Source organism: Amblyraja radiata, chromosome 1, assembly GCF_010909765.2.
Source record: "Amblyraja radiata isolate CabotCenter1 chromosome 1, sAmbRad1.1.pri, whole genome shotgun sequence".
NCBI classification, from domain to species: Eukaryota; Metazoa; Chordata; class Chondrichthyes; order Rajiformes; family Rajidae; genus Amblyraja; species Amblyraja radiata.
In genome coordinates this window covers 116,038,414-116,064,735 of record NC_045956.1, presented here as the reverse complement: position 1 = coordinate 116,064,735, position 26,322 = coordinate 116,038,414, and the positions used below count along the sequence as shown (strand labels likewise).

The 26,322-nt window shown below is 48.7% G+C and overlaps 1 protein-coding gene and 1 long non-coding RNA gene across 2 annotated transcripts in view; one reads left to right on the top strand and one right to left on the bottom strand.

Annotated features, from left to right (window-relative positions):
* Positions 1-2,989: 2,989 nt before the first annotated feature.
* On the bottom strand, positions 2,990-24,355 carry LOC116978376. The gene is made up of 3 exons (XR_004413450.1): positions 24,344-24,355; positions 6,549-6,554; positions 2,990-3,413 (listed from the first exon to the last, which is right to left on the bottom strand). It is a non-coding gene; the product is annotated as an uncharacterized LOC116978376 (long non-coding RNA).
* The window catches only part of fgl1 (fibrinogen like 1), a 31,948-nt gene continuing 15,027 nt past the window's right edge, over positions 9,402-26,322 (top strand). The window contains exons 1-3 of the mRNA XM_033029487.1: positions 9,402-9,897; positions 10,063-10,144; positions 18,406-18,592. Of these exons, the coding sequence (XP_032885378.1) occupies positions 10,073-10,144; positions 18,406-18,592 (259 nt within the window). The 5' untranslated portion in view covers positions 9,402-9,897; positions 10,063-10,072. The remainder of the gene's footprint in view (positions 9,898-10,062; positions 10,145-18,405; positions 18,593-26,322) is intronic.

Here is a 26,322-nt window from a genome sequence, read left to right as displayed (position 1 = left end):
AAATAAACGGTAAATCAAACGGATTAAACAGCCAGCAAACTAATTAGTCAAAAAAACACTCGCAATGTAAACCAGAAAGAAAAGATAACTGTAAATGGTGCTGTGAATAATTGCTGTCAGCGAGATGTGGAATTTGTGGTTCTATCCCAAATAGCATGGAGTCAGAAAGATATACAGCAAGGAAACAGCCCCCTAGGCTCAACTTGTCCATGTCGACCAAGTTGTCCTGCTAAGCCAGCCCACGTACAGTACCTGCGCCTGGTCCAGATCCCTCCAAATACTTCTTATCCATGTTTAAGTGTCTTTCGAATGTCATAATTGAACTTGACTCTACTACTTCCCGTAACGGCTCATTCCATGTGCTCACAACTGTCTCTGAAAAAGTTGCCTCTCGGGTTCCTTTTAAATCAATCAATCAATCAATCAATCAATCAATCAACCTTTATTGTCATCTTGCAAAGCAACAGTTGTACAGTGCAAAATAAGAAGACGTTTCCCAGGGAATACCGGAGCATCGCACATGAAACTTAAAACATTTCACACATAATAACAGTAAAAACAATCCAGTCCCTGATGAAACAGTATAAATAGTTAAAAGCAGGTAAAACAGCAACATTAAAATACAGTAAAAACAATCATTAAAATGTCCAGGGCAGCTGATTTGAGTGGCCAGTGCCAGCGTTATTAAAATGTCAGTGCAAAGCCGCAGAATCAGGTGACTGTGAGTACAGAGTGACTGTTTAACAGCCTCACAGCCTGTGGCAGGAAGCTGTTTAGCAGTCTGGTAGTCTGGGCTTTGATGCTACGGTATCTCTTGCCTGATGGCAGGAGATCCAGGTGTGTGTGGAGGGAGTGCAGTTTGTCCTTAGCTATTCTCAGAGCTTTTTTCAGACAGCGGCTCTGGAACAGTTCTTGTACCGAGGGTAGGGAGACGCCAATGATCCTCTCTGCTCCCCTCACTGCCCTCTGCAGAGCCTTCCTGTCTGAGCAGTTGCAGAAATCTTTCCCCTTTCAACTTAAAACTTTGCCCAAAGTTTTAGACTCTCCTGCCCTGTGTAATATACTGTGGCTATTCACATTATCTATGCCCCTAATGATTTTATAAACTTCTATATGATTTCTCCTCAGCCTCCTCTGCTCCAGTGAACAATGTCCGAGCTGTTCAGCCTCTCCTTATAATTAAAACTTTGTAAACCTGGCAATATCTTTGTCAATCGTTTTTGCATAAGTTCCAGTTTAATTCATTGCCATTTTTAGCCTGCCCTTGGTTTTGTTTACAAGAGATGAGTACATTGTACCTGTACTTAAATGAGTTTATGGTTGTTCAGTGTATTAGGGGAAATATCTCTAAGTTAAATAGCTGATTTGCTGAAAGAATGTTGTAGAATGGGAAATCCCTAAAGGACTATAATTTCCACAAGAGTGCCACTAGAACTCCTTACTGGTTATGGAAAATGTATTTAAAATTAAATGATATTTCAGAATTCTGCATTCTGTAAATTCGAATATACTTCATCTTATGATCCCATTTACAATGCTGGATTCTTGGTACAGCTATTTCACTCATCTTATTTGATTCAATTGAAAGCACACATTGTGCTGCACTTATTCTTACCAGGATTTTGAGATTGAAAAAGAAATGGAGTTGAGCAATACTGTTTCCAACAAGCAAACAAATGAATAAATCAAGGCCCCTTGCCAATGATTCATTCGGTTGATTTAGTTTTGCTAAACTCAACTGCAATAAACATGAAGTTCTCTGATTTACTTTCCAGCCTATGCTGCTTTAGCCAGTTTCACCTGAGGCAGTGGTCACCATGCTACAATGTGTTTCTGCAACCCAAAGATAGATAGAGAAAAACTAGCAAAGATGTTTGTTGTCAAACAAACCGATTGTTGTCAAACACGCTTTGTTGGATGTGAGTGCAGAGTGGAAGGCTGAAGTCAGCTACAATGTTCCCCATAGTCACTGTGGAACCTCACAAAAGGAACATTAGTGAAAAGGAGTAAACATGATTCAGTCTTTGAGTGTTAGCAGATGAGAAAATATGGGAAAAGAAACAATATGTATTATGCTGAAATAAAATTGATATTTTACACTGTATGATACATTCTACAAATGCATGTATTTATTTGGTTGTAAGGAGTTCCACAATAGTTGATGGTGAACAATGAAACCTTTGTACATATTGTTTTTGAAACGGCATTTGATTCTTTTCTTCCTTAGAAGTAACCATCAAAATAACAAAGGGTGAAGTGCAACATCGGGGCCTCATCTAAATAACAAACATAAGTAAAAACCAAACAAGTTAATTCATTGCAGCTGGACTGGCTGTCAACTCATATCCCATTCAGTGAAAACGTTATTGTTTTCTGTTTGCCGATTCTCTGAATATTGACTGAGGTTTATATTCAGACTTCACTCCCCAGCTGAAGAAAAGCAAATAATAATAATAATAAGTTCAAGAGGAACAATGTTGTGGCATGATGAAAAAGATTGAGGGGGGATCTTATAGAAACTTACAAAATTCTTAAGGGGTTGGACAGGCTAGATGCAGGAAGATTATTCCCAATGTTGGGGAAGTCTAGAACTAGGGGTCACAGTTTAAGGATAAGAGGGAAGTCTTTTAGGACCGAGATGAGAAAATCATTTTTTACACAGAGAGTGGTGAATCTGTGGAATTCTCTGCCACAGAAGGTAGTTGAGGCCAGTTCATTGGCTATATTTAAGAGGGAGTTAGATGTGGCCCTTGTGGCTAAAGGGATCAGGGGGTATGGAGAGAAGGCAGGGATGGGATACTGAGTTGGATGATCAGCCATGATCATATCGAATGGCGGTGCAGGCTCGAAGGGCCGAATGGCCTACTCCTGCACCTATTTTCTATGTTTCTATGTTTCTATAAATAACTTCTCAAGAAAGAGTAGAGAAAGATTTTTTTTAAAGACATCTGAGAAAAGATTCTATAAGCGAGTTCGGTATTCCAGAAAACGCAAGGAATCATGGGATATGTCAAAGGTAAAACGCTATAAATAAAAATCGAACAAAGCGCTGTAGATTCAATGAGCATAGTTTGGGTCCGATTTTTTGTATTTTTTCAAGTTTGTATTTGTCAGGGGGCAGATAGACGGGGCAAGATATGAGTGGGAGACAGGGGGGCGGAGACTGGACAGGCTCTCGGCAGCTGCACGCACACTGGACCGCGCCTCATCCGCAGGCAGAATTGAACCCATGTCCCCGGCGCCGCAAGCGCCTCTGAACCGCCACTGGACTGTCCCCAGTCCCCACTCGAGTGTTCCATCAACTCTCGGGGGGGCGGCCGGAGACGTCCGGACCGATAGAACAACGGCCCCCATGAGAACCGCCAACTCCAACCCCGCTCCAACTCCAGAGGAACCCGCTCCCCGATGGGTCACTACGGCGGCAAGTGCCAGTTCGCCCACGGCCTGGCCGAGGTGCGCTTCCTCAGCCGCCACCGCAAGTACAAGCCATAACTTGCACACCACCGGCTTCTGCCTCTACGGTACCTACTGCCACTTCATCCACAACCCCGAGGAGGAGCGAGGGCCCCGGTCTCGCCTGCGCCAGAGCGCCAGCCTGGGCTCGGCCTCCTCCGGCCCGGCGCCCAACTGGGCCGCTCTGCGGGTGGCCTTCAGCCCCGACCTGGAGTTGGAGCTGGCCCAGACTCTGGGCTTGGCGCTGGGCAAGGGAGGGGGAGGAGGTTGCTGCTGCCGCCAGCAACACCATCACAAACATCACCAGCAGCTCCAACGGGCGCCCGACCTGCCCATGGACGCAGGAATCCGTCCGCAGACTCTCTGTCTGACCAGAACGACTCCAGCGGCAGCGGCTCCGAGTCGCCCATCTTCGAGCAGGGCCGGCGGCTGCCCATCTTCAGCAGTATCATGGTGTCGGACTGAGGGGAGAGGGGTGGAGGTGGAGGGCTGCCGGCCAACCCAGCGGGACAGGCAGAGCCGAGCTTGAGCTACCGGCTGCAGCAGTAGCTGCAAGTCCGGGGCCGCCCTGCCAGTCCAGGGCCACCCCGGACACCTCCAGACGGGGACGGGACACCAAGGATAGGATTGGGTACGGGCCAGCAGCAACTCAACAGCACCCGCAGTGACAGAGAACCAGGCCCGATCCCGACCACGGAAGAAACGCAAGCCTGGTCAAAATGGCGGCGGCGCGGGCACATCGCGACGCCCCGTGTCTCCCAAGAATTGGAGAAATAGCGACAATTCCCCTACCTGTCTCAAGGCTGCTCACACAGAGCAATCTTGTATCCCTTTAGTACAGCCGACAGGAACTTCTGGACTTCGGTTCCTGCGGCTGCAACAACTTTCTGGGCGATCTCCGTCTCGCTCCTGAGCTCGTCAGAGCAACGGAGCACCGGAGCCGCGGGGCTAGAGAATGCCAGCAGAGCCGCGGGTCTGGAGAACGCCACCGGAGCTGCGGGGCTGAAGAACACCAGCTGAGCCGCGGGGCTGGAGAATGTCAGCGGAGGCGCGGAGCAACGGAGCGGCAGAACACCAGCGCGCACCAAGCCAGCTCGGCCGACCGGAAGCACCAACAGACGGCGACGCGTACGAAAGCACCGCTGGGGACGCAGAGGTGGGTTAAAGGCCAGGTTAGAGCTAGCCCCACACAGGCTAGTGATTCCTAGCCTTTTCCTCGCCAACGTGCACTCACTGGCAAACAAAATGGACGAACTCCGGCTAAGGATCACCTCCCACAACTGGATCAAAGACTGCAACATCCTGATCTTCATGGAAACTTGGCTCAACATCGACGTTCCTGATAGCGCCATCCAGCTAACGGGGCATCATTTACTCCGAGCGGACAGGACAACAGACCAGACCAGAGGTGGGGGTCTGTGCATTTATGTAAATAAAGCATGGTGCACGGACTCCACCATCATCGAGAGTCACTGCTCAGCTAACCTTGAGTTCCTCTTGGTTAGATGCAGACCGTTCTATCTGCCCAGAGAGTTTACCTCCACGGTTGTGACTGCAGCATATATCCCTCCTGATGCTAATGCCAAGCTTGCAATGAAAGAGCTGCATACTGCCATTAGCAAACAACAGACTCACAACCCTGAGGCAGCCTTCATTGTTGCGGGTGACTTCAATCACTCCAACCTGAAGACTGTACTCCCCAAATTCCACCAACATGCCTCCTTCGCCACTAGAGTAGACAAGACACTGGACAAAGTCTACACTAACATGGCTGAAGCTTACAAAGCCATCCCCCTCCCCCACCTTGGTCAGTCTGATCACCTCTCATTGTTCTTGCTCCCTAAGTACTCCACACTCATCAGACGGGTTAAACCCACTGTGAGGACAGTTAAAGTCTGGTCAGAGGAAGCGGACTCCACACTTTAGCAGTGTTTTGGAAACACTGACTGGAAGGCGTTTGCAGCCCAGGCCACCCTTGACTCCCACACGGACGTTGATTCCTACACATCCTCTGTTCTGGACTTCATAAACTCCACCATCAATAGTGTCACCTCCCTCAAACGGGTGACCATGTTCCCGAATCAGAAGCCATGGATGAACAGCAAGGTCAGGCTACTGCTGAAAGCACGGGACACCACTTTCAGGTTAGGCGATGCTCGAGCCTACAGTTCATCCAGGGCTAACCTGAAGAGGGGCATCAAGAAGGCCAAGCACTGCCATAAGCTCAGGATTGAGGAGCACTTCAACAAGAACTCCGACTCCCGACGCATGTGGCAAGGCATCCAGGCCATCACGGACTATAGACTCACCAACACCACCCCCACATCCCGCGATGCCTCCTTCCTTGAGGAGCTTAACCACTTTTATGGCCGTTTCGACAGGGACAATCTAGACACAGCCATCAAGGCTGTGCTCCCTGCTGATCACCAACCCCTCACACTCACCCCCTACGACGTGTACGTGGCACTGAGTAGGACTAATGCACGTAAGGCTGCTGGCCCTGACGGCATCCCTGGGCGTGTCCTCAGGGCCTGTGCTGCGCAGCTGACAGACGTCTGGACTGACATCTTCAACCTGTCACTTGCCCAAGCAATTGTCCCCACGTGCCTTAAAACCACCTCCATCGTGCCGGTGCCAAAACACTCCACTGCGGCAAGCCTCAATGACATCCGCCCAGTTGCACTTACTCCCATCATCACCAAGTGATTCGAGAGGCTGGTCCTGGCACACCTCAAAGGCTGCCTACCCCCCACATTGGATCCCTATCAGTTTGCCTACCGCAAGAACAGGAGTACGGAGGATGCCATCTCAACGCCACTTCACTCCGCCCTCTCCCACCTCGACAACAGAGACACTTACGTAAGAATGCTGTTCATCGATTACAGCTCAGCATTCAACACCATTATACCCTCTAAACTGATCACCAAACTCGGTAACCTGGGCATCGACCCCTCCCTCTGCAACTGGATACTGGACTTACTAACCAACAGACCCCAGTCTGTTAGGTTAGACAAGCACACCTCTTCAACCCTCACCCTGAACACCGGCGTTCCACAGGGCTGTGTGCTAAGCCCCTTCCTCTACTCCCTCTTCACCTACGACTGCACACCTGTACATGGTACTAACACCATCATCAAGTATGCAGATGATACAACGGTGATTGGCCTCATCAGCAACAACGATGTCGGCCTATAGGGAGGAGGTCCAGCTCCTAGCAGCATGGTGCGCTGACAACAACCTGGCCCTTAACTCCAAGAAGACCAAGGAGCTCATTGTAGACTTCAGGAAGTCTAGGGGTGGCAAGCACACCCCCATCCACAACAACGGGACGGAGGTGGAACGTGTTTCCAGCTTCAGATTCCTGGGGGTCAACATCTCCGATTACCTCTCTTGGACCCACAATACCTCAACTCTGGTTAAGAAGGCTCACCAGCGTCTCTTCTTCCTGAGGAGACTGAAGAAGGTCCATCTGTCTCCTCAGATTCTGGTGAACTTCTACCGCTGCACTATTGAGAGCACCCTTACCAACTATATCACAGTATGGTATGGCAACTGCTCTGTCTCCGACCGGAAAGCACTGCAGAGGGTGGTGAAAATTGCCCAACGCATCACCGGTTCCTCACTCCCCTCCATTGAGTCTGTCCAAAGCAAGCTTTGTCTGCGAAGGGCGCTCAGCATCGCCAAGGACTTCTCTCACCCCAACCATGGACTGTTTACAGGTCCAGGAACAGCTTCTTCCCTGCGGCTGTCACACTACTCAACAATGTACCTCGGTGACTGCCAATCACCCCCCCCCCCCCACCCCCCGGACACTCCTCCCACAGGAAAAACACTATGTCTGTATGCATGTAAATAGATTTATTTATTGAAATCATATTCTATGTCACTCTTCCAGGGAGATGCTAACTGCATTTCGTTGTCTCTGTACTGTACACTGACAATGACAATTAAAGTTGAATCTGAATCTGAAGCTTGCACACAATGCAGCACCACCGTTGCCGAGACTCTTTTTCGATTGTGACCTTTGACCTGGGCTTGAGCAGTCGGAAATACCGAACTCGCTTATTCTAAAGCAAAGTATGCATTTAAGGAGTCCTCATTGTCCAGCAGCAAAAGTGAAATGATAGCATGATAATCTGAAGAAGGGTCTCACCCGAAATGTCACCCGTTCGTTCTATCTAGAGAAGCTGCCATATGTCAGGTTCAGGTTACTGGGATCAAGCTACCTGAGGAGCATAAGGAATGTAGAAAGTAATCTGGAGCACAAAAATGGGACATAAAATATCATTGACAGATAAGCTAATGGAGATCCTTTAAATATCTTAAAAGTTAAAGGGTAATTTAAGAGAAAATAGGTCCCCTTAAGAATTATTGCTATCATCAATGTGGATCCATGAGAGATGTGTGAGGTCTCAAATGAATACTTCCCAAGTGTATTTACCATGAGAAAGGTCATAGGTGCGAGGGAATTCAGGGAGGAAAACAGTGACGAACTGATACATCAACGTTATGTAAGGAGAACTGTTGGTCGTGAGGTTCATAAAGGTGGATATATTCGCAGGGCCTGACAAAGTATTCTTGGACATTGTAGGAAGCAAGTGAAGAAATTCCTTGAGCACCAGCAGAGATATTTGTATCTTACTTAGCCATGGGTGAGGTAGCAGAAGACTGGAGAGTGATTAATATGTTGGAAGGAACTGTAGAAGCTGGTTTAAACCGAAGACAGACACAAAAAGCTGGAGTAAATCAGCGGGACAGGCAGCATCTCTGGAGCGAAGGAATGTGTGACGTTTCAGGTCGAGACCCAAGAAGAAGTTAAAGGGCCTCGACCCAAAACGTCACCCATTCCTTCGCTCGAGAGATGTTGCCTGTTCCAATAGACAATAGATAATAGGTGCAGGAGTAGGCCATTCGGCCTTTCGAGCCAGTACCGCCATTCATAGAAACATAGAAAATAGGTGCAGGAGGAGGCCATTCGGCCCTTCGAGCCAGCACCGCCATTCTCTCCATACCCCCAAAGGGATCAGGGGGTATGGAGAGAAGGCAGGGATGGGATACTGAGTTGGATGATCAGCCATGATCATATCGAATGGCGGTGCAGGTTCGAAGGGCCGAATGGCCTACTCCTGCACCTACTTTCTATGTTCCTATGTTTCTATGAGTTACTCCAGCACTTTGTGTCTTTCTTGGTAAACAGGCATCTGTAGTTCCTTGTCTCTCTGGAGAAGAAATCTAGGTGTACAGATGAGTGTGTGTGCAGAAGATGAATTCCAGGGGTGTGGGTTCCTACATCTATGGTCTCCTTTGCCTTCATACCACTGCTCCACTGCAAATCCTCTTCAAGGCATGGCTACTTTGGAAAAGCTTCCCTCCTCCTTCTGACAGACTTTCTGTCAGTCTCTCACTGGTCTCCCTCTATCGTATCTTCTTCACCTGGATAAGGCCCTGACACTTGTCCCTCCCTGTTTTCATCTGCCCATCATAACGCCCATCCAACTCCTCTCTCTCTCTCCACCCCTCCCCTCCAAATCAGTCAGGCTTTGTCCCATCCTTCCCTCCTGTCGCCAATCGTTCTCCTTCCCTCGCGGTTTTGCTGCTGGGTCTCCATCCTAAATGTCAACATTTACCTCCACTGATGCTCCTAACCCGCTGAGTTAGAGTCACAGAGTCATAGAGTGATACAGTGTGGAAACAGGCCCTTCGGCCCAACTCTCCCACACCGGCCAACACTGTCCCAGCTACCCTAGTCCCACATGCCTGCTCTTGGCCCATAACCCTCCAAACCTGACCTATCAAGGTACCTGTCCAACTGTTTCTTAAACGATGGGATAATCCCAGCCTCAACTACCTCCTCTGGCAGCTTGTTCCATACACCCACCACCCTTTGTGTGAAAAAGTTACCCCTCGGATTCCTATTAAATTCTACCATCCGGAGCAGTCACACGACCCGAAACATCACCTCTCCACGCTCTCCAGGGAAGCTGCCTGAGCCGCCGAGTTCCTCCAGCACTTCGTGTCTTCATTTTTGAGTTCTTCCGTCGTTTTCGTTTCTTTTTGTAACAGATTCCAGCAACTGCAGTCTTTTCTTTGTAGTCTTCGCGCTGTCAATCCTCAATTCGCTTGCAACAAAACGTGTCTCGTGTGTGTATAAAGTGTTAAGGCAACTGTGACTGTCTTCCTGCGAAACCAGCCAGTCATCTTCTTATATTCCATCTTTTGTCTTCCTTTTTTGGGGCCACCGCAGAATCTCCTCCAATCTGCTGACTGGTCGGATTTTTTTTTCTCTCTCTCTCTGGAAACCATCTCAGCGGAAAACATTCCTGCTCATCGACTCACCCAAGATACAAATCCCCAACTCTGAAAACGGCTGAAATCTTCGAGCTCGCTGGAGACCCGATAGCCACTTGGAGCTGACCGCTTTGCTACTACAATTCTCAGGAAGAAGTAAATGTTCAATCTCAGTCTTCACTTTAGCCGCTCTTATCAGTGTGGATTATTTCCGTGTTAATGGATGGAAAGTCTCCGTTTTCTACCGTCGGCCTGTTTGGATAATTCCCAGTGTATATATATATATATATATATATTGTTCATTTTTGTGTTCGCTAACAGGAGTTCCGAAATGCAGCGACTCTGGGGTTCACTGTGTTCCCTGCTCGTGTGCACCTCGATGCTGAGCTGCTGTTGCCTCTCGGTAAGTGAGTTCTGCTGTAACGAGCAAGAATGTCATTGTTCCGTTGTCGGTACATATGCCAATGAAACACTCTTGAGTTTACTGCAGTAAAAAGACACGCGATTACTGAGACTGTTTTAAACAAATCTTTACGACGAAGCTGGCCCTAACTCAAAAAAGTTGCAGCCTGAAAAGCAAAAGAAGCAGCTGACAAAATTAAAATGTTTTAAAATGTTTGCCAGACATTTTCAGTAAAAGTAGAGGTAAAGTGACGATGAAATATTGCTATTTGCTCAATCTAGAGTGGACGTGGAGGGGAAGCAGTGCTGTTCCAGATGTTTTCTATTGTGCAGCTGCGATCAGGCACTCACATTCCACTTACTAGCTCTGCCTCCCACACCACTGCTCTTTGAACTCTTGTCTGAATCCCGCACTCCTTGCAAAAAGAAATCCATCTGTAGGGAATGAATCACTCTTGTTTGGTCACATTCTTCAGGAGTAACTTTCTCAAGAGAGCTGAAGTTCTCCTTAAGAGATTGTCAGTACTTTGGAGATATAAAATTGATCGGAATGGTTTTTATCTGACTACCTTTATTTGTAGTGGTTAACTGCGGAGACGAACATCCAAAAGAATATGTATTAACGGGAAGGTATCAATTCAACTCTTACCTCGGCAACCGGGAAATATAAATCCAGTTAAGTAAATAGAACATAGAAAAAAACAGTGTGTAGGAAGCAACCGCAGATGATGGCATACACGGAAGATAGACACAAAATGCTGGAGCAATTCAGCAGGTCGGGCAGCATCTCTGGAGAAAAGGAATAGGTGACGTTTCGGGTTGAGACCCTTCTTCAGACTTAGAGTCAGGGGAGAGGGGAAATCGAGATATAAAAAGGTACAAAACAAATCAAAGCCGAATACTTTTCATATCTCTAGTTTCCCACTCCTCTAGTTTCCCACTCAGTCTGGAGAAGGGTCTCGACCGAGGGATGACATAGAATCAGAAGATGTAAAGTCAGTATGGATAGAACTGAGGAATTGTAAAGGTAAGAAGACCCTAATGGGACTTATCTAGAGGCCCCCAAGCAGTAGCCTGGATATACGGTGCAAGTTAAATCAAGAGTTTAAATTGGCATGTTGCAAAGGTAAAGCTACGGTTGTTATGGGAGATTTCAACATGCTGGTAGACTGGGAAAATCAGGTTGGAACTGGACCCCAAGAAAGGGAGTTTGTGGAATGCCTCCGTGATGGATTCTTAGAGCAGTTTGTACTGGAGCCTACCAATGAGAAGGCAATTCTGGACTTAGTGTTGTGCAATGAACCGGATTTGATAAGGAAACTCGAGGTAAAGGAGCCATTAGGAGATAGTGACCATAATACGATGTTTTAATCTACAATGTGAGAGGGAGAAGGGTAAATCGGAGGTGTCAGAATTACAGTTGAGTGAAGGTGACTATGGAGCCATGAGGGAGGAGCTGGCCAAAGTTGACAGTAAGATACCCTAGCAGGGATGACAATGGAACAACAATGGCAGGTATTATGGGAATAATACATAAGGTGCAGGATCAGTTCATTCCAAAGAGGAAGAAAGATTCCAAGGGGAGTAAGCAGCGACCGTGGCTGACAAGGGAAGTTAGGGAGAGTATAAAAATAAAAGAGAAGAAATATAACATAACAAAGATGAGCAGGAAGCCAAAGGATTGGGTAATGTTTAAAGAGCAACAGAAGATAATTAAAAAGGCAATACAGGGAGAAAAGATGAGGTACGAAGGTAAGCTAGCCAAGAATATAAAGGAGGATAGTAAAAGCTTATTTAGGTATGTGAAGAGGAAAAACTAGTTAAGGCCAAAGTTGGACCATTGAAGACTAAAAAGAGTGAATTTATTATGGGGAACAAGGAAATAGCAGATGAGTTGAACAGGTACTTTGGATCCATCTTCACAAAGGAGGACACAAACAATCTTCCTGATGTACTAGCCAGAGGATCTGGGGTGGCAGAGGAACTGAAGGAGATTCCCATTAGGCAGGAAATGTTGTTGGTTAGACCGATGGGACTGAAGGCTGATAAATCCCCAGGGCCTGATGGTCTGCATCCCAGGGTAAGTGGCTCTAGAAATTGTGGACGTATTGGTGATCATTTTCCAATGTTCTATAGATTCAGGATCAGTTCCTGTGGATTGGAGGGTAGCTAATGTTGTTCCACTCTTTAAGAAGGGTGGAGAGAGAAAACAGGGAATTGTAGACTTGTTAGCCTGACATCGATGCTGGAGTCAATTATAAAAGATGAAATAGCAGCACATTTGGATTGCAGTAGCAGGATCGGTCCGAGTCAGCATGGATTTACGAAGGGGATATCATGCTTGATTAATCTTCTGGAATTTTTTGAGGATGTAACCAGGATAATGGACAAGGGAGAGCCAGTGGATGTAGTGTACCTGGACTTTCAGAAAGCATTTGATAAGGTCCCACAGAGATTAGTGGGCAAATTTAAAGTACATGGTATTGGGGGTAGAATGCTGACATGGATAGAAAATTGGTTGGCAAACAGGAAACAAAGGGTACGAATTAAAGGGTCCCTTTCAGAATGGCAGGCAGTGACTAGTGGGGTACCGCAAGGCTCGGTGCTGGGACCGCAGCTATTTACAATATATAATAATGATTTGGATGAAGAGATTAAAAGTAACATCAGCAAATTTGCAGATGACACAAAGCTGGGTGGCAGTGTGAACTGTGAGGAGGATGCTATGACGATGCAGGGTGACTTGGACAGGTTGGGTGAGTAGGCAAATGCATGGCAGATGCAGTTTAATGTGGATAAACATGAGGTTATCCTCTTTGGAGGCAAAAACAGGAAGGCAGATTATTATCTAAATGGTGTCAAGTTGGGAAAAGGGGCAGTACAATGGGATCTGGGGGTCCTTGTTTATCAGTCACTGAATAAGCATGCAGGTACAGCAGGCAGTGAAGAAAGTGAATGGCATGTTGGCCTTCAAAACAAGAGTAGTCGAGTATAGGAGCAAAGAGGTCCTTCTGCAGCTGTACAGGGCCCTAGTGAGACCACACCTGGAGTATTGTGTGCAGTTTTGATCCCCTAATTTGATGAAGGACATTATTGCTATTGACGGAGTGCAGCGTAGGTTTACAAGGTTAATTCCCGGGATGGCGGGACTGTCGTATGCTGAGCGAATGGAGTGACTGGGCTTGTACACTCTGGAGTTTAGAAGGATGAGAGGATATCTTATTGAAACATATAAGATTGTTAAGGGTTTGGACACGCTAGAGGCAGGAAACATGTTCCCGATGTTGGGGGAGTCCAGAACTAGGGGCCACAGTTTAAGAATAAGGGGTAAGCCATTTAGAACAGAGACGAGGAAACACTTTTTTTCACAGAGAGTTGTGAGTGTGAATTTCTCTGCCTCAGAGGGTGGTGGAGGCCAGTTCTCTGGATACTTTCAAGAGAGAGCTAGATAGGGCTCTTAAAGATAGCGGAGTCAGAGGATATGGGGAGAAGGCAGGTACGGGGTACTGATTGGAGATGATCAGCCATGATCACATTGAATGGCGGTGTTGGCTCGAAGGGCCGAATGGCCTACTTCTGCACCTATTGTCTATTGTCTGCCCCTTGAGCTTTCTTCCCACAGGAAGCCTGCAGTTATACTTGCACTTCTGGCTACATTACTTCCTGCATCTCGCCAGTATTACTGCTGCAGAACTCCAATGAGGCAAGCAGGCCACAGGTGATAGAAACTACGATCCTGAAACAGCACTGCCCTGATCGCTTTTGGATAGCATCTGTTCATTATAAGTGTTTCTGATGTGCCTGCATCTGACTTTCGGTTAATTTATACTTCAGTGGGAAGATCTTGAAGACTGGAACATGCTGATATGTGGCAGCACAATTTTGAGGACTTCTGCATTGGTTAAGCATCATTTGATCCAAGCCATTGAGTTTGGCTCTTGACTGCACTCTGCCATTGGAAATAGATAGGAATTGTTGGCTTTAATGTAAAGTTCTATTGCTAAGAAAAATGGTACAGTTACTCAATCAAGAACATCAGTTAGAACAAATTTTAATTTATTACATTTTTCCTGACAAAATCTGCCTCTGAGTTTTAAAAGCTCTTTGTAACATGAGGAAATATTCACTAATATGGATTAAAATGCCTCCCCAAAGAAAGTAACAGCAAGTTTTCTTTGGCATTTATAATAGGAGCCCATAATTAAATTAGTAATCGTTGAAACTATGTTTAAATTTATTACACATTCGTTTTCAGTGTTATAAACAAATGGCAAATATTCATGCTGTGGCATATATCAAATACCACCGGACAAATTAAATAATCAAGTTGTGTGTTTACATTTTTGCATTGGATCTCCATAATCGTTCCTGTCGGTGGGCGGCGCGACTCACGTCGCAGCGGCCTCTGCAGTCCGTCTGTCTTTTTATTATTTTTTGTCTCGTTTGAATGTAGTTATTATTATTTTTTGTGTGTTTGTGTGTGGGTATGTGTGTGGGGGGCGGGGGGTGGGGGAAACTTTCAAAATCTATCCCCTGCACGGAGAACCCAACCTTTTCTCTGTCGGGTCTCCGTTGTCGTTGGGGCCTAGCACCATGGAGCGGCCTCCAGCAGGAACGACCTGGGGCTCCAGTCACGGAGCTGCGGACCTACTCACCATTGTGGAGCTGGCCGAGTTCGTAGCAGGTGGAGCTGTGGTGGCGCGCTGCTGCGACCTGACCCCGGGGATTCGGAGGCTTACCGCAGGTCTGGTGGACAGTGACACCGGGAGCCCGCGGGTCCCTGCTGGGAGACCGCTTTTCTGGGCTTCCGCAACGGCGACTTCACACGCCCGAGTTGCGGGGTTGAAGAGTACCTGGAGCGGGGCCTTACATCATCGCCTGGCGCGGCTTGGAATGGCTGTGGGACTTTGCTAGCGCCCGCCGGGGGCTCCAACAACAAGACCCGGAGCGACCTTGCATCACCCGGCGCGGCGTTAATGGCCGCGGGACAATTACCATCGCCCGCCGGGGGCTTTGACTCTGACATCAGGAGGGGAATGGGGAGTGCAGGGGAGAGATAAGTTTTTGCCTTCCATCACAGCGAGGAGGAGATGCGCTGTGATGGATGTTTGTGTAAATTGAGTTGTGTCTTGGTTCTTTCTTGTGTGTATGACTGCAGAAACAACATTTCGTTTGAACCTCAATGGGGTTCAAATGACAAATAAATTGTATTGTATTGTATTGTATTGTATCTAATATTTTAATCAATTCAAGATGCAGAATTCTATAAGATGGTTATTGCTGCACCAAATATTTGCTTATATATGCTTTTTGTTCATTACAAACTAAGGACAATGACATGATTTTATTGTCATAAATGGAATTGCATATTTTTTCTTAGCGTGTTAAGTGATTATATTTTGCAGCGCACTTTCCAAAACACATAAATTATCTTCTTTTAAATTATTTTTACTTATGCTTTGAAATACCATTCAGTTTTCCAATTTTGCATCGACAAACTTTGATATTGCTGATGTTTGTATTAACAAATAAGTAACTGTTTGCATTAACAAATTTGAAGTAACCGACCGATAATACAGGTAAATATAGAAATTAATTCAAAATATTAAACTTGAATTGAATCAATTTACACTTTTTCTTATGATGGAAAGATTGATATGGCTAGCAGTAATATAGAAACAAGGAATTGCAGATGCTGGTTTTAAAAAGAAGACACAGAGTGCTGTAGTAGCTGAACAGGTCATACAGCATATCAGGAGAACATGAACAGGTGGTATTCTGTGTTGGGACCGTTCTTCAGACTTTATTCTGAGAAGCTGCTGACTCACTGAGCTATTCCAGCACACCGTGTCTTCTTTTGCATCAACATAGGATCTTTTGCACACACAGCACTTTATTTATTCTTTAACTTACAAAACTTTAACACGCGGAATGTACTGCCTTGCAGAGTTCCCTCCATCTTGTTGGTCATTTCCCAAGGGATTTGGAACACATAAATGTTTTCCAGTTTTCTCATGGCATGTTGGCACAAAGTGATGCATTTGCAATGACTATAATGTTTGATTCTGAAAGCAGCAATTAATTGTCAACATGAGTAAACAAGATTAAGTCTGATTATTTTTCATACCACATCTCTGACAGTACTTCCAAAAATGCTTATAAGTTTAGAGTCATGGAGTGATAGTGTGTAAACAAGCCCTTTGGCCCAACCTGCCTACACCGACCTACATCACCCATGTACACTAGTCCCCCTGCCTGCTTTTGGCCCATGTCTCTCTAAACCTATCATATCCATGTACCTGTCTAAATGTTTCTTAACTGTTGCGATAGTATCTACCTCTACCTCCTCCGGCAGCTTGTTCCATGCGCCCACTACCCTTTGTATAAAAAAGTTACTCCTCAGGTTCCTATTAAATCTTTCCCCCTTCACCTTAAACCTGTGTCCTCTGGTTCTCGATTCCCCTACTCTGGGCAAGAGACTCAGTGCATCTACACAGTCTATTTCTCTCATGATTTTATTCACCTCTGTAAGATCACCCCTCATCCTCCTGTGCTCCAAGGAGTCCGAGCCTGCTCAACCTCTCCCTGTAGCTTCGGCCTCGAGTCCTGGCAATATCCTTGCTAATCTTCTCTGCACCTTTTCCAGATTGACAACATCTTTTCTATAACATGGTGTCCAAAACTGAACACAGCACTCTAAATGTGCCCTCACCAATGTCTTATACAACTGCAACATGACCTCCCAACGTCTATACTCAGGATTCAAGATTGTTTAATTGTAATATGTAGCAGCAACAGAACAATGAAATCCTTACTTACTGCAGCTTAACAAGCCTGTAACACAAAGATAAATATATGAAAATCACCAATACAATAGAATAATTACCACAATACCAGGTAACCAGAATAGTGCAGAACAAAGTTTGTAGCACAACTTTGTACCCAGTCCATAGAAGATCATAGTTGCTGAGATTAATTTGTACAGTGTTTATGAGTTGATCTTTGCTGGGATGAAGCTGTTCTTGAACCTCTTGGTCACAGTTTTCAAGTTCCAGTACCTTCTTCCCGATGGGAGTAAGAAATGAGAGGGTGCACAGGATGCTGTGTGTCCTTGATGATGTTGGTTCACTTTTTGAGGCAGTGCCTCATATGGATCCTTCGATGATAGGGAGGCCTTCAAGACAGTAAATAAAATTTAAAAAAATAACTGAAGATGCTGAAATTCTGAAATAAAAACAGGACATGTTGCAAATACTCAACAGATCAGGTATCACCTGTGGAAAGGGAAACAATGAATTATTTAAGTCCAGGATCCTTGGTCAGAACTTCAAAAGTGAATTCATAATCAAGATATTTTACCATTAACCAGAAAGTGGGGAGGGAAGGATAAAACAAATGGGTAGCTCTGATAAGGTGAACTCAAGCGGTCTGTGGATTGTTAATACTAATGAGGTTAAGAAATATGTCCAGCAAGCCAGACTATCTTAAGAAAAAGTGACCCACCCCTGCTCCCCACATTCTCTGCTACTGAAAACAAAATTGTTTTTCTTACTTTCCGAGTTCTGATGAAGGGCCCTGGATTTGAAACATTATTTTTTTCAATAGATACTGTGAGTGTTACCAGGATTCTCTGCTTTTATATCAAGGATATAAAACACTATGTTAATGCAAGGCACAAGGAACTGCAAATACTGGTTTACAAAAAAGTGCTGGAGTAATTCAGCGGGTCAGGTAGCATCTCCTGAGAATATCACTAGGTAGTGTTTTGGGTTGGGACCCTCTTTCAGATTGATTAAGGTGGGATGAGATGGTTAAGGCAGGGTGGGGTGGCGTTAGTGGGATGGGAGAAAAATGGAAGAAAGGAAAGGCAGGATAAAGCCTAGCAAGTGATTGGTGACAGGGAGTTTTGATAGGGAGATAATTGGACAAAATCCCTCGCACCTGTATCCACCTATCCACCTATCACTCACCAGGCTTTGTCCTGTGCTCCTCTCGTCCAGATATCTCAGCCTCCCCATCCCCTGACTCCACCACAATCAGTCTGAAGAAGCGTGCCGAAACAAAACTTCAACAATCCATGTTTCCCAGAGATGCTGCCTGGCCTGCTGAGTTATTCCAGCACATTGTGTCTTCATTTTCTATATGTTAATTCAAGTTACTTTAATTTGTTGATTTAAGGGGAAAAGTTTATGTTTCATATTTAATGTGCAGGGCAGTGTCCCCTCCCTGCATTCTCAATGACTGTCATGTTTGATTCTGAAGGCACCTGTAGATTGTCATCATGAACAAATGAGACTGAGGGCTCAGGTGAAAGCTCTGGAACTCAGGATTAAACAGCAACAACTTCAGATTGAGGCAATCTTGAGAGAGAGAGAAAACCAGAAAAACATTGATGTATCAGAAGATGATGAATCCCTCAATGAAATGGAAGGAAGAAAATACTTTGCAGGTTAGACATGACTTATTTACAAGATTATTTTTAATAAACACAAAGCTACCTCAATAGTTACTGAGATTAAAATATAGGAGGGCCGAAAATGACAATCATTTAAAAATCACATATTCCAAAAAATAAACAAACAGTAAACACCAAAATGTATGAAGCAGATCAGATATGAAAGAAAATAAGAGGCTATTTCAAAACAAACACTTCAGTATCATCTGGAAAAAAAACTATTAACCTAGTTATTGTGTTCAGTTCTGGGCACCACGTTATAGGAAAGATATTGTCAAGCTGGAAAGGGTACAGAGAAGATTTACAAGGATGTCGCCAGGACTAGAGGGTCTGAGCTCTATGGAGATGTTGTGTAGGCTGGGACTCTATTCCTTGGAGCACAGGAGGATGAGGGGTGATCTTATAGATGCATATAGATCATGAGAGGAGTAGATCGGGTAAATGCACAGAGTCTCTTGCCCAGAGTAGCGAATAAGGACGAGGACTTGGGATTAAGATGAAGGGGTAAAGATTTAATAGGAATCTGAGGGGTAACTTTTCCACACAAAAGGTGGTGGGTGTATGGAGCAAGCTGGCAGAGGAGGTAGTTGAGGCAGGGACTATCCCAACATTTAAGAAACAGACAGGTACATGGATATGGTCGTCGGGCCACCTCCTGCACCTACACACAACTGACTGACTTCATCCACTTTACCACCAACTTCCATCCGGCACTCCAATACACCTGGACGATTTCCGACACTTCCCTACCATTCCTTGACCTCACCATCTCCATCGCAGGGGACAGACTCCTGACCGACATACATTACAAACCCACTGACTCACATGGCTATCTGGACTACACGTCTTCCCACCCTGCCCTCTGTAAAGACTCCATCCCCTACTCCCAATTCCTCCGCCTATGCCGCATCTGTTCCCAGGATGAGACATTCCATACCAGGGCATCGGTAATGTCCTCGTTCTTCAGGGAACGGGGATTCCCCTCCGCCACTATAGATGATGCTCACACCAGGGTCTCATCCATACCCCGTAACACTGCTCTCTCTCCCCATCCCCGCACTCGCAACAAGGGCAGAGTCCCTCTGGTCCTCACCTTTCACCCCACCAGCCGGCAAATACAACACATAATCCTCCGCAATTTCCGCCACCTCCAACGTGACCCCACCACTCGCCACATCTTCCCATCTCCCCCCATGTCTGCCTTCCGCAAAGACCGCTCCCTCCGCAACTCTCTCGTCAATTCTTCCCTTCCCTCCCGCACCACCCCCTCCCCGGGCACTTTCCGTTGCAACCGCAAGAAATGCAACACCTGTCCCTTCACCTCCCCCCTCGACTCCATTCAAGGACCCAAGCAGTCGTTCCAGGTGCGACAAAGGTTCACCTGTATCTCCTCCAACCTCATCTACTGCATCCGCTGCTCTAGATGTCAGCTGATTTACATCGGGGAGACCAAGCGTAGGTTGGGCGATCGTTTCGCCGAACACCTCCGCTCAGTCCGCAATAACCTACCTGAACTCCCGGTGGCTCAGCACTTCAACTCCCCCTCCCATTCCCAATCCGACCTCTCTGTCCTGGGTCTCCTCCATTGCCAGAGTGAGCAACAGCGGAAATTGGAGGAACAGCACCTCATATTCCGTCTGGGGACCTTGCGTCCTTATGGCATTAACATTGAATTCTCCCAATTTTGCTAGCCCTTGCTGTCTCCTCCCCTTCCTTAACCCTCTAGCTGTCTCCTCCCACCCTCCCATCCGCCCGCGGGCTCCTCCTCCTCCTCCCCTTTCCTTCTTTCTCCCCCCCCCACCACCCATCAGTCTGAAGAAGGGTTTCGGCCCGAAGCGTCGCCTATTTCCTTTGCTCCATAGATGCTGCTGCACCCGCTGAGTTTCCCCAGCAATTTTGTGTACCTCAGGTACATGGATACGACAGGTTTGGAGGGATATGGACCAAACGTGGGCAGGTGCGACGTGTAGCTGGGACATGTGTTCGGCATGGGCAAGCTGGGCTGAAGGGCCTGTTTCAATAGTCAATAGACAATAAGTGCAGGAGTAGACCATTCAATGTGATCATGACTGATCATCCACAATCAGTATCCCGCTCCTGCCTTCTCCCCATATCCATTGACTCTGGTAGCTTTAAGAGCTCTATCTAACTCTTGAAAGCATCCAGAGAATCAGCCTCCACTGCCTTCTGAGGCAGAGAATTCCACGGATTCACAACTCTCTGGGTGAAAAAGTGTTTCCTCATCTCCGTTTGAAATGTCCTACCCCTTATTCTTAAACTGTGGCCCTTGGTTCTGCACTCCCCCAACATCAGGAACATATTTCCTGCCTCTAGCGTGTCCAATCCCTTAATAATCTTATATGTTTCAATAAGATCTCCTCTCATCCTTGTCATCCTTGCCTAGTCACTCCATTCTATCAACATATGATAGGCCAACCATCCCGGAAATTAACCTGGTGTCACAGTCTGCCCTCTCCTCATTCTCATCCACTTCACCTGCCTGCCTGCCACTCCCCTCTCATCAGCCCAACTCTCCTCACCTGTTGCACTCAGTTGCCTCTGATCACCAATTAACCCGGTATATAGACTCTCCTCACCGTTCACACAGTGCCAGATTGTTCTCAGCATTCATGCAAGACTCTCCAGCGATTTCCCGATTTCCTGCCTGGCTTCGACTCTCCTTTCGTCTGTCCCTCGCTGGTTTGTTTGCATCGTGTGTTGGATCTCCTGGTGACCGGACCTTCTGCTACCCCGACTACGTCTCCTGCCTGCCCCTCTTCGGAACCCTCGCTCAATCCTGAGCCTCTGTGTGAGTACGGTGTACCCATTCCTGTGTTACTACTCTGTGTTACAGTATCGTAATAAAGTTCGTTACCAACTATACCTGCCTGATTCTGTGCTGCTATTGGGCCCAAGCTATACCCGTTACAGTACAATCTGGCCAACAATGGACTCAGCGCACACAACGTCTCCGTCAAACCGCTTCGAGAGGATTGAGCACACGCTCCTGCAGCACGAAGCTATGCTCACTGCCTCCAACTGCGAGGTTCGACAGGCTGTGTCAAACCAGGAGCAAGCATTGGTTGCACTAGCCACCCAGGTCCAACAGCTGACGACCACCCTCGCCCAGGCTACACCCCATGCTTCGCCTCCGGCTCCGACAGCACCAGCTCCCGGTCCGCCAGGACCATCACCTGAGCCCCGGGTGGGAACCCCGGAGCGCTATGCTGGAGACCCGGAGGGCTTCAACCCATTCATCACGAACTGTTCCATTCTCTTCGCCCTACAGCCCTACACCTTCGCCCAGGAAGCGGCGAGAGTGGCGTTTACCATTAATCACCTGACTGGCAGAGCTCGGCTGTGGGGAACGGCTGAATGGGAGCGACGCACGCCGGATTGCTCCTGTTTCCAGGCCTTCGCCGCGGAGCTTCGCAAGGTGTTCGGTGAGGTTTCGATGGGGCCGGACGCTGCGGGAGGTCTGCTGGGGTTGAGCCAGGGGAACCAGAGCGTCGCTGACTTCGCCATCGACTTTCGCATCAGGGCCCGTCAGAGTGAGTGGAATGCCCCGGCCCAGTGTGACGCTTTCTTGCTGGGCTTGAATGACTATATCAAGGATGAGTTGGTGTCCCACGACCTTCCTTCTTCTCTGGATGGGCTTATCGAGCTAACGACCCGTCTGGACCGACGCATCCTGGCGAGACGTCGGGAGAGGCGACAGGGACAGGCGGACCGCCAGTTATCCACCCAAGCTCGTTTTCCTCCGGAGACTGGACTACCCTCGTCGGGGCAACCGTCGAGGCAACCCGAACCCATGCAGGTGGGTCGCACCAGTCTCACCCCCGAGGAAGGGGAACGTCGGCGTCGGGGGAACCTCTGTCTCTACTGTGGCCTGGCGGGTCATTACATCTCCAAGTGTCCAGTAAAAGGCCAGACTCACCAGTAGCGGAGGAATTACTGGTGAGTCGAACCTCTGAACTTTCCTCTGCCCGACGCCCTCTTTGTCATGCCCGTCTGCTGTTGTCTGATGGTTCTCACACCCTCGCCACCTTCATAGACTCTGGTTGTGACATTAATTTTATGGACAAGGAACTAGCCCGCCAGCTTGGCATCAGTTGTGTTCCCCTGCCTGAACCTGTTCCCGCCAACGCCCTCGACAGCCATCTCCTGGGGACTGTTTCTCACCAGACGGTCCCAGTGCGCATGCTCCTGTCTGGTAATCACCATGAGACCATCCAGTTCCACATCCTGCAGTCTCCCCGTCTTCCCCTCATCCTGGGTTACCCCTGGCTTCGGCGACACAACCCCAACATCGACTGGAGGACAGGGGTCATCTTGGGTTGGAGCCCTTCCTGCCACCAAGTGTGCCTGAATCAAGCCTCAGCTCCTCAACCGGCCACCTGCTCCAGTTCTGCTCCAGATCTGACGGGGGTCCCAGCCGAGTACCTTGACTTTGGGGAGGTTTTTAGCAAGTCTAGGGCCACCTCCCTTCCTCCTCATCGGCCCTATGACTGCGCCAAAGACCTCCTGCCTGGTTCCGCTCCTCCTAGGGGTCGCCTTTACTCCCTGTCCGCCCCTGAGAGAGGCGCCATGGAGAAATACATAAACGACTCCTTGGCTGCTGGTCTCATCCGTCCCTCCTCATCTCCTGCTGAGGCTGGGTTCTACTTCGTGGAGAAGAAGGACAAATCTCTGCGTCCCTGCATAGATTACCGGGGGCTCAACGGCATCACGGTGAAGAATCGCTACCCTCTCCCACTCATCTCCTCTGCTTTCGAGCTCCTGGAGGGGGCCACCATCTTTTCAAAGTTGGACCTACGCAACGCCTACCACTTGGTCCTACCACAAAGAGGGAGTTGAGTGGAAGACCGCCTTCAACACTCCCACAGGACATTATGAATACCTGGTGATGCCCTTTGGCCTCACCAACGCCCCGGCTGTCTTCCAGGCTTTGGTCAATGACGTTCTCAGAGACATGTTGAACAAGTACGTGTTCGTCTATATTGATGACATCCTCATCTTTTCACGGACCGAGGAGGAACACGTACATCACGTCCAAGCAGTTCTACATCGGCTCCTGGAGAACTCGCTCTTTTTAAAGCTGAGAAGTGCGAGTTTCACTCCCCGTCAGTCTCCTTCCTAGGATACATCGTTGGCCAAGGGAACATCAAGATGGACCCCGCCAAGGTCTCTGCTGTCACCACCTGGCCTGTTCCTGACTCCCGCAAGCAGCTCCAAGGGTTCGCCAATTTTTACCGACGGTTCATCCGTGGCTACAGTGCTGTGGCCGCACCCCTCACGGCACTCACCTCCTCTAAGGTTCCGTTCCGGTGGTCTGCCGCGGCCGACGAAGCTTTTCAGACACTCAAGACACGGTTTACATCGGCCCCCATCCTCCAAGTTCCGGACTCAGAGAGACAGTTCGTGGTGGAGGTGGACGCCTCCGACGTGGGGACGGGAGCTGTTCTGTCCCAGCGTGCTGCCGGGGACCAGAAGCTCCATCCATGTGCCTTCTTCTCCCGATGGCTGACCCCTGCTGAGAGGAATTATGACATTGGCAACCGAGAACTGTTGGCAGTTAAGTTGGCGTTGGAGGAATGGCGTCACTGGCTGGAGGGAACCGAGCAGCCTTTCTTGGTTTGGACTAACCACAAGAACCTTGAATACCTCCAGTCAGCCTAGAGGCTCAACTCTCGTCAGGCCCGCTGGTCTCTCTTCCTCACCCGCTTCAACTTCTCCCTCTCCTACCGACCTGGGTCCCACAACGTGAAGCCCGATGCCCTCTCTCGACAGTTCTTGGCGAAGGAAGAGCCTGCCTCTGTCCCCAACACCATCCTCCCGTCCTCGCACAGGGTTGCCTCCCTCACCTGGGAAGTGGAGGAGAGGGTCAAGGCGGCCTTGGAGAACCAGCCGGGACCCAGCGCATGCCCTCCTGATCGCCTGTTTGTGGTTTCTGCCCTGCGGTCCGACGTCCTTCAGTGGGCCCACAGCTCTCGACTCACCTGTCATCCCGGCATTCAGCGGACCAAGGAGATGGTGCTACGGAGGTTCTGGTGGGCATCGCTGGAGAAGGACACTCGGGAGTTTGTCAACGCCTGTCCCGTTTGCAACCAGCACAAGGTCTCACACCAAGCTCCTGCGGGTCATCTGCTTCCACTGCCTGTACCCCATCGACCATGGTCCCACATCTCCCTGGACTTCGTTACCGGCCTGCCCCCATCCCGTGGTCACACCACCATCCTGACCGTGGTCGATAGATTTAGCAAGATGGCTCACTTCGTGCCCCTGCCCATGCTTCCGTCAGCCAAGGAGACTGCCGAGCGAGCTCATGTTACTCCACGTCTTCAGGCTCCATGGTCTCCCCGTCGATGTGGTCTCCGACTGGGGACCCCAGTTTGCCTCTGTTCTGGAGGGAGTTCTGCACGCTTGTGGGGGCCACCATGAGTCTGACATCCGGATTTCATCCCCAGTCCAACGGCCAAACTGAAAGGAAGAATCAGGAGATGGAGACGGCGCTGCGGTGTATGGTGTCCAAGCATCCCTCCTCCTGGTCCCAGCAGTACTCCTGGTCCCAGCAGGGTGTTGTGGGCGTACTCCACCCACAACACCCTGACAAGCTCGGCCACTGGGCTCTCCCCTTTCCAGTGTGCCTACGGGTTCCAGCCTCCACTGTTCCCGGCGCTGGAGAAAGAGGTTTCCTGCCCATCCGTCCAGGCCTTCATTCGGCGCTGCCGCAGGACGTGGACCCAAGCCAGGGCGGTTCTTCTCCGCTCCGTGGACCGTTACGCCACGGCTGCCAACCGTCACCGCACCCAGGCCCCCACCTACCTCGCGGGCCAGAAGGTGTGGCTGTCGACCCGGGACATTCCCTTGAGGGTGGAGTCCAAGAAGTTGGCACCCAAGTTCATCGGTCCCTTTGAGATCCAGAAGGTCATCAACCCAGCGGCTGTGAGGCTCAAGTTGCCTCGTTCCATGCGGGTCCATCCTACGTTCCACGTGTCCAGAGTAAAGCCAGTCCGGGAGAGCACCCTGGTCCCCGCAGTCCCTCCTCCTCCACCTCCTCGTCTCATCGACGGAGGCCCCGCCTTTACGGTGCACCGCCTCCTGCGCTCCCGCCGTCGCGGGAGGGGTCTCCAATACCTGGTCGATTGGGAGGGTTACGGTCCAGAGGAGAGGTCCTGGGTTCCTGCTCGACACATCCTGGACGCCTCCCTCATCAGGGAGTTTCACCGGCGTCGTCCCGACCAGCCGTCCAAGTCCGCCACTCCTAGAGGGGTCGCCGCCCCTGAGACTCTGTCCCCTCTTCCGTCTGAGGCGCCCAGTGACGACGAGACGGAGCTTTCCTCTGATGCTATGGAGGAGGATGCGGACATGGATGTCTCGGACGAACATTAGCCCTCCTCCGGTCCCCCTCCTCCCACCCAACTCTGCGTGGGATTGGGTTTATTTTCTTTATTGTTTTTGTTTTTGTTTTGTGACGTCAGGAGCCGTCCCTTGAGGGGGGGGGTTCTGTCACAGTCTGTCCTCTCCTCATTCTCATCCACTTCACCTGCCTGCCTGCCACTCCCCTCTCATCAGCCCAACTCTCCTCACCTGTTGCACTCAGTTGCCTCTGATCACCAATTAACCCGGTATATAGACTCTCCTCACCGTTCACACAGTGCCAGATTGTTCTCAGCGTTCATGCAAGACTCTCCAGCGATTTCCCGACTTCCTGCCTGGCTTCG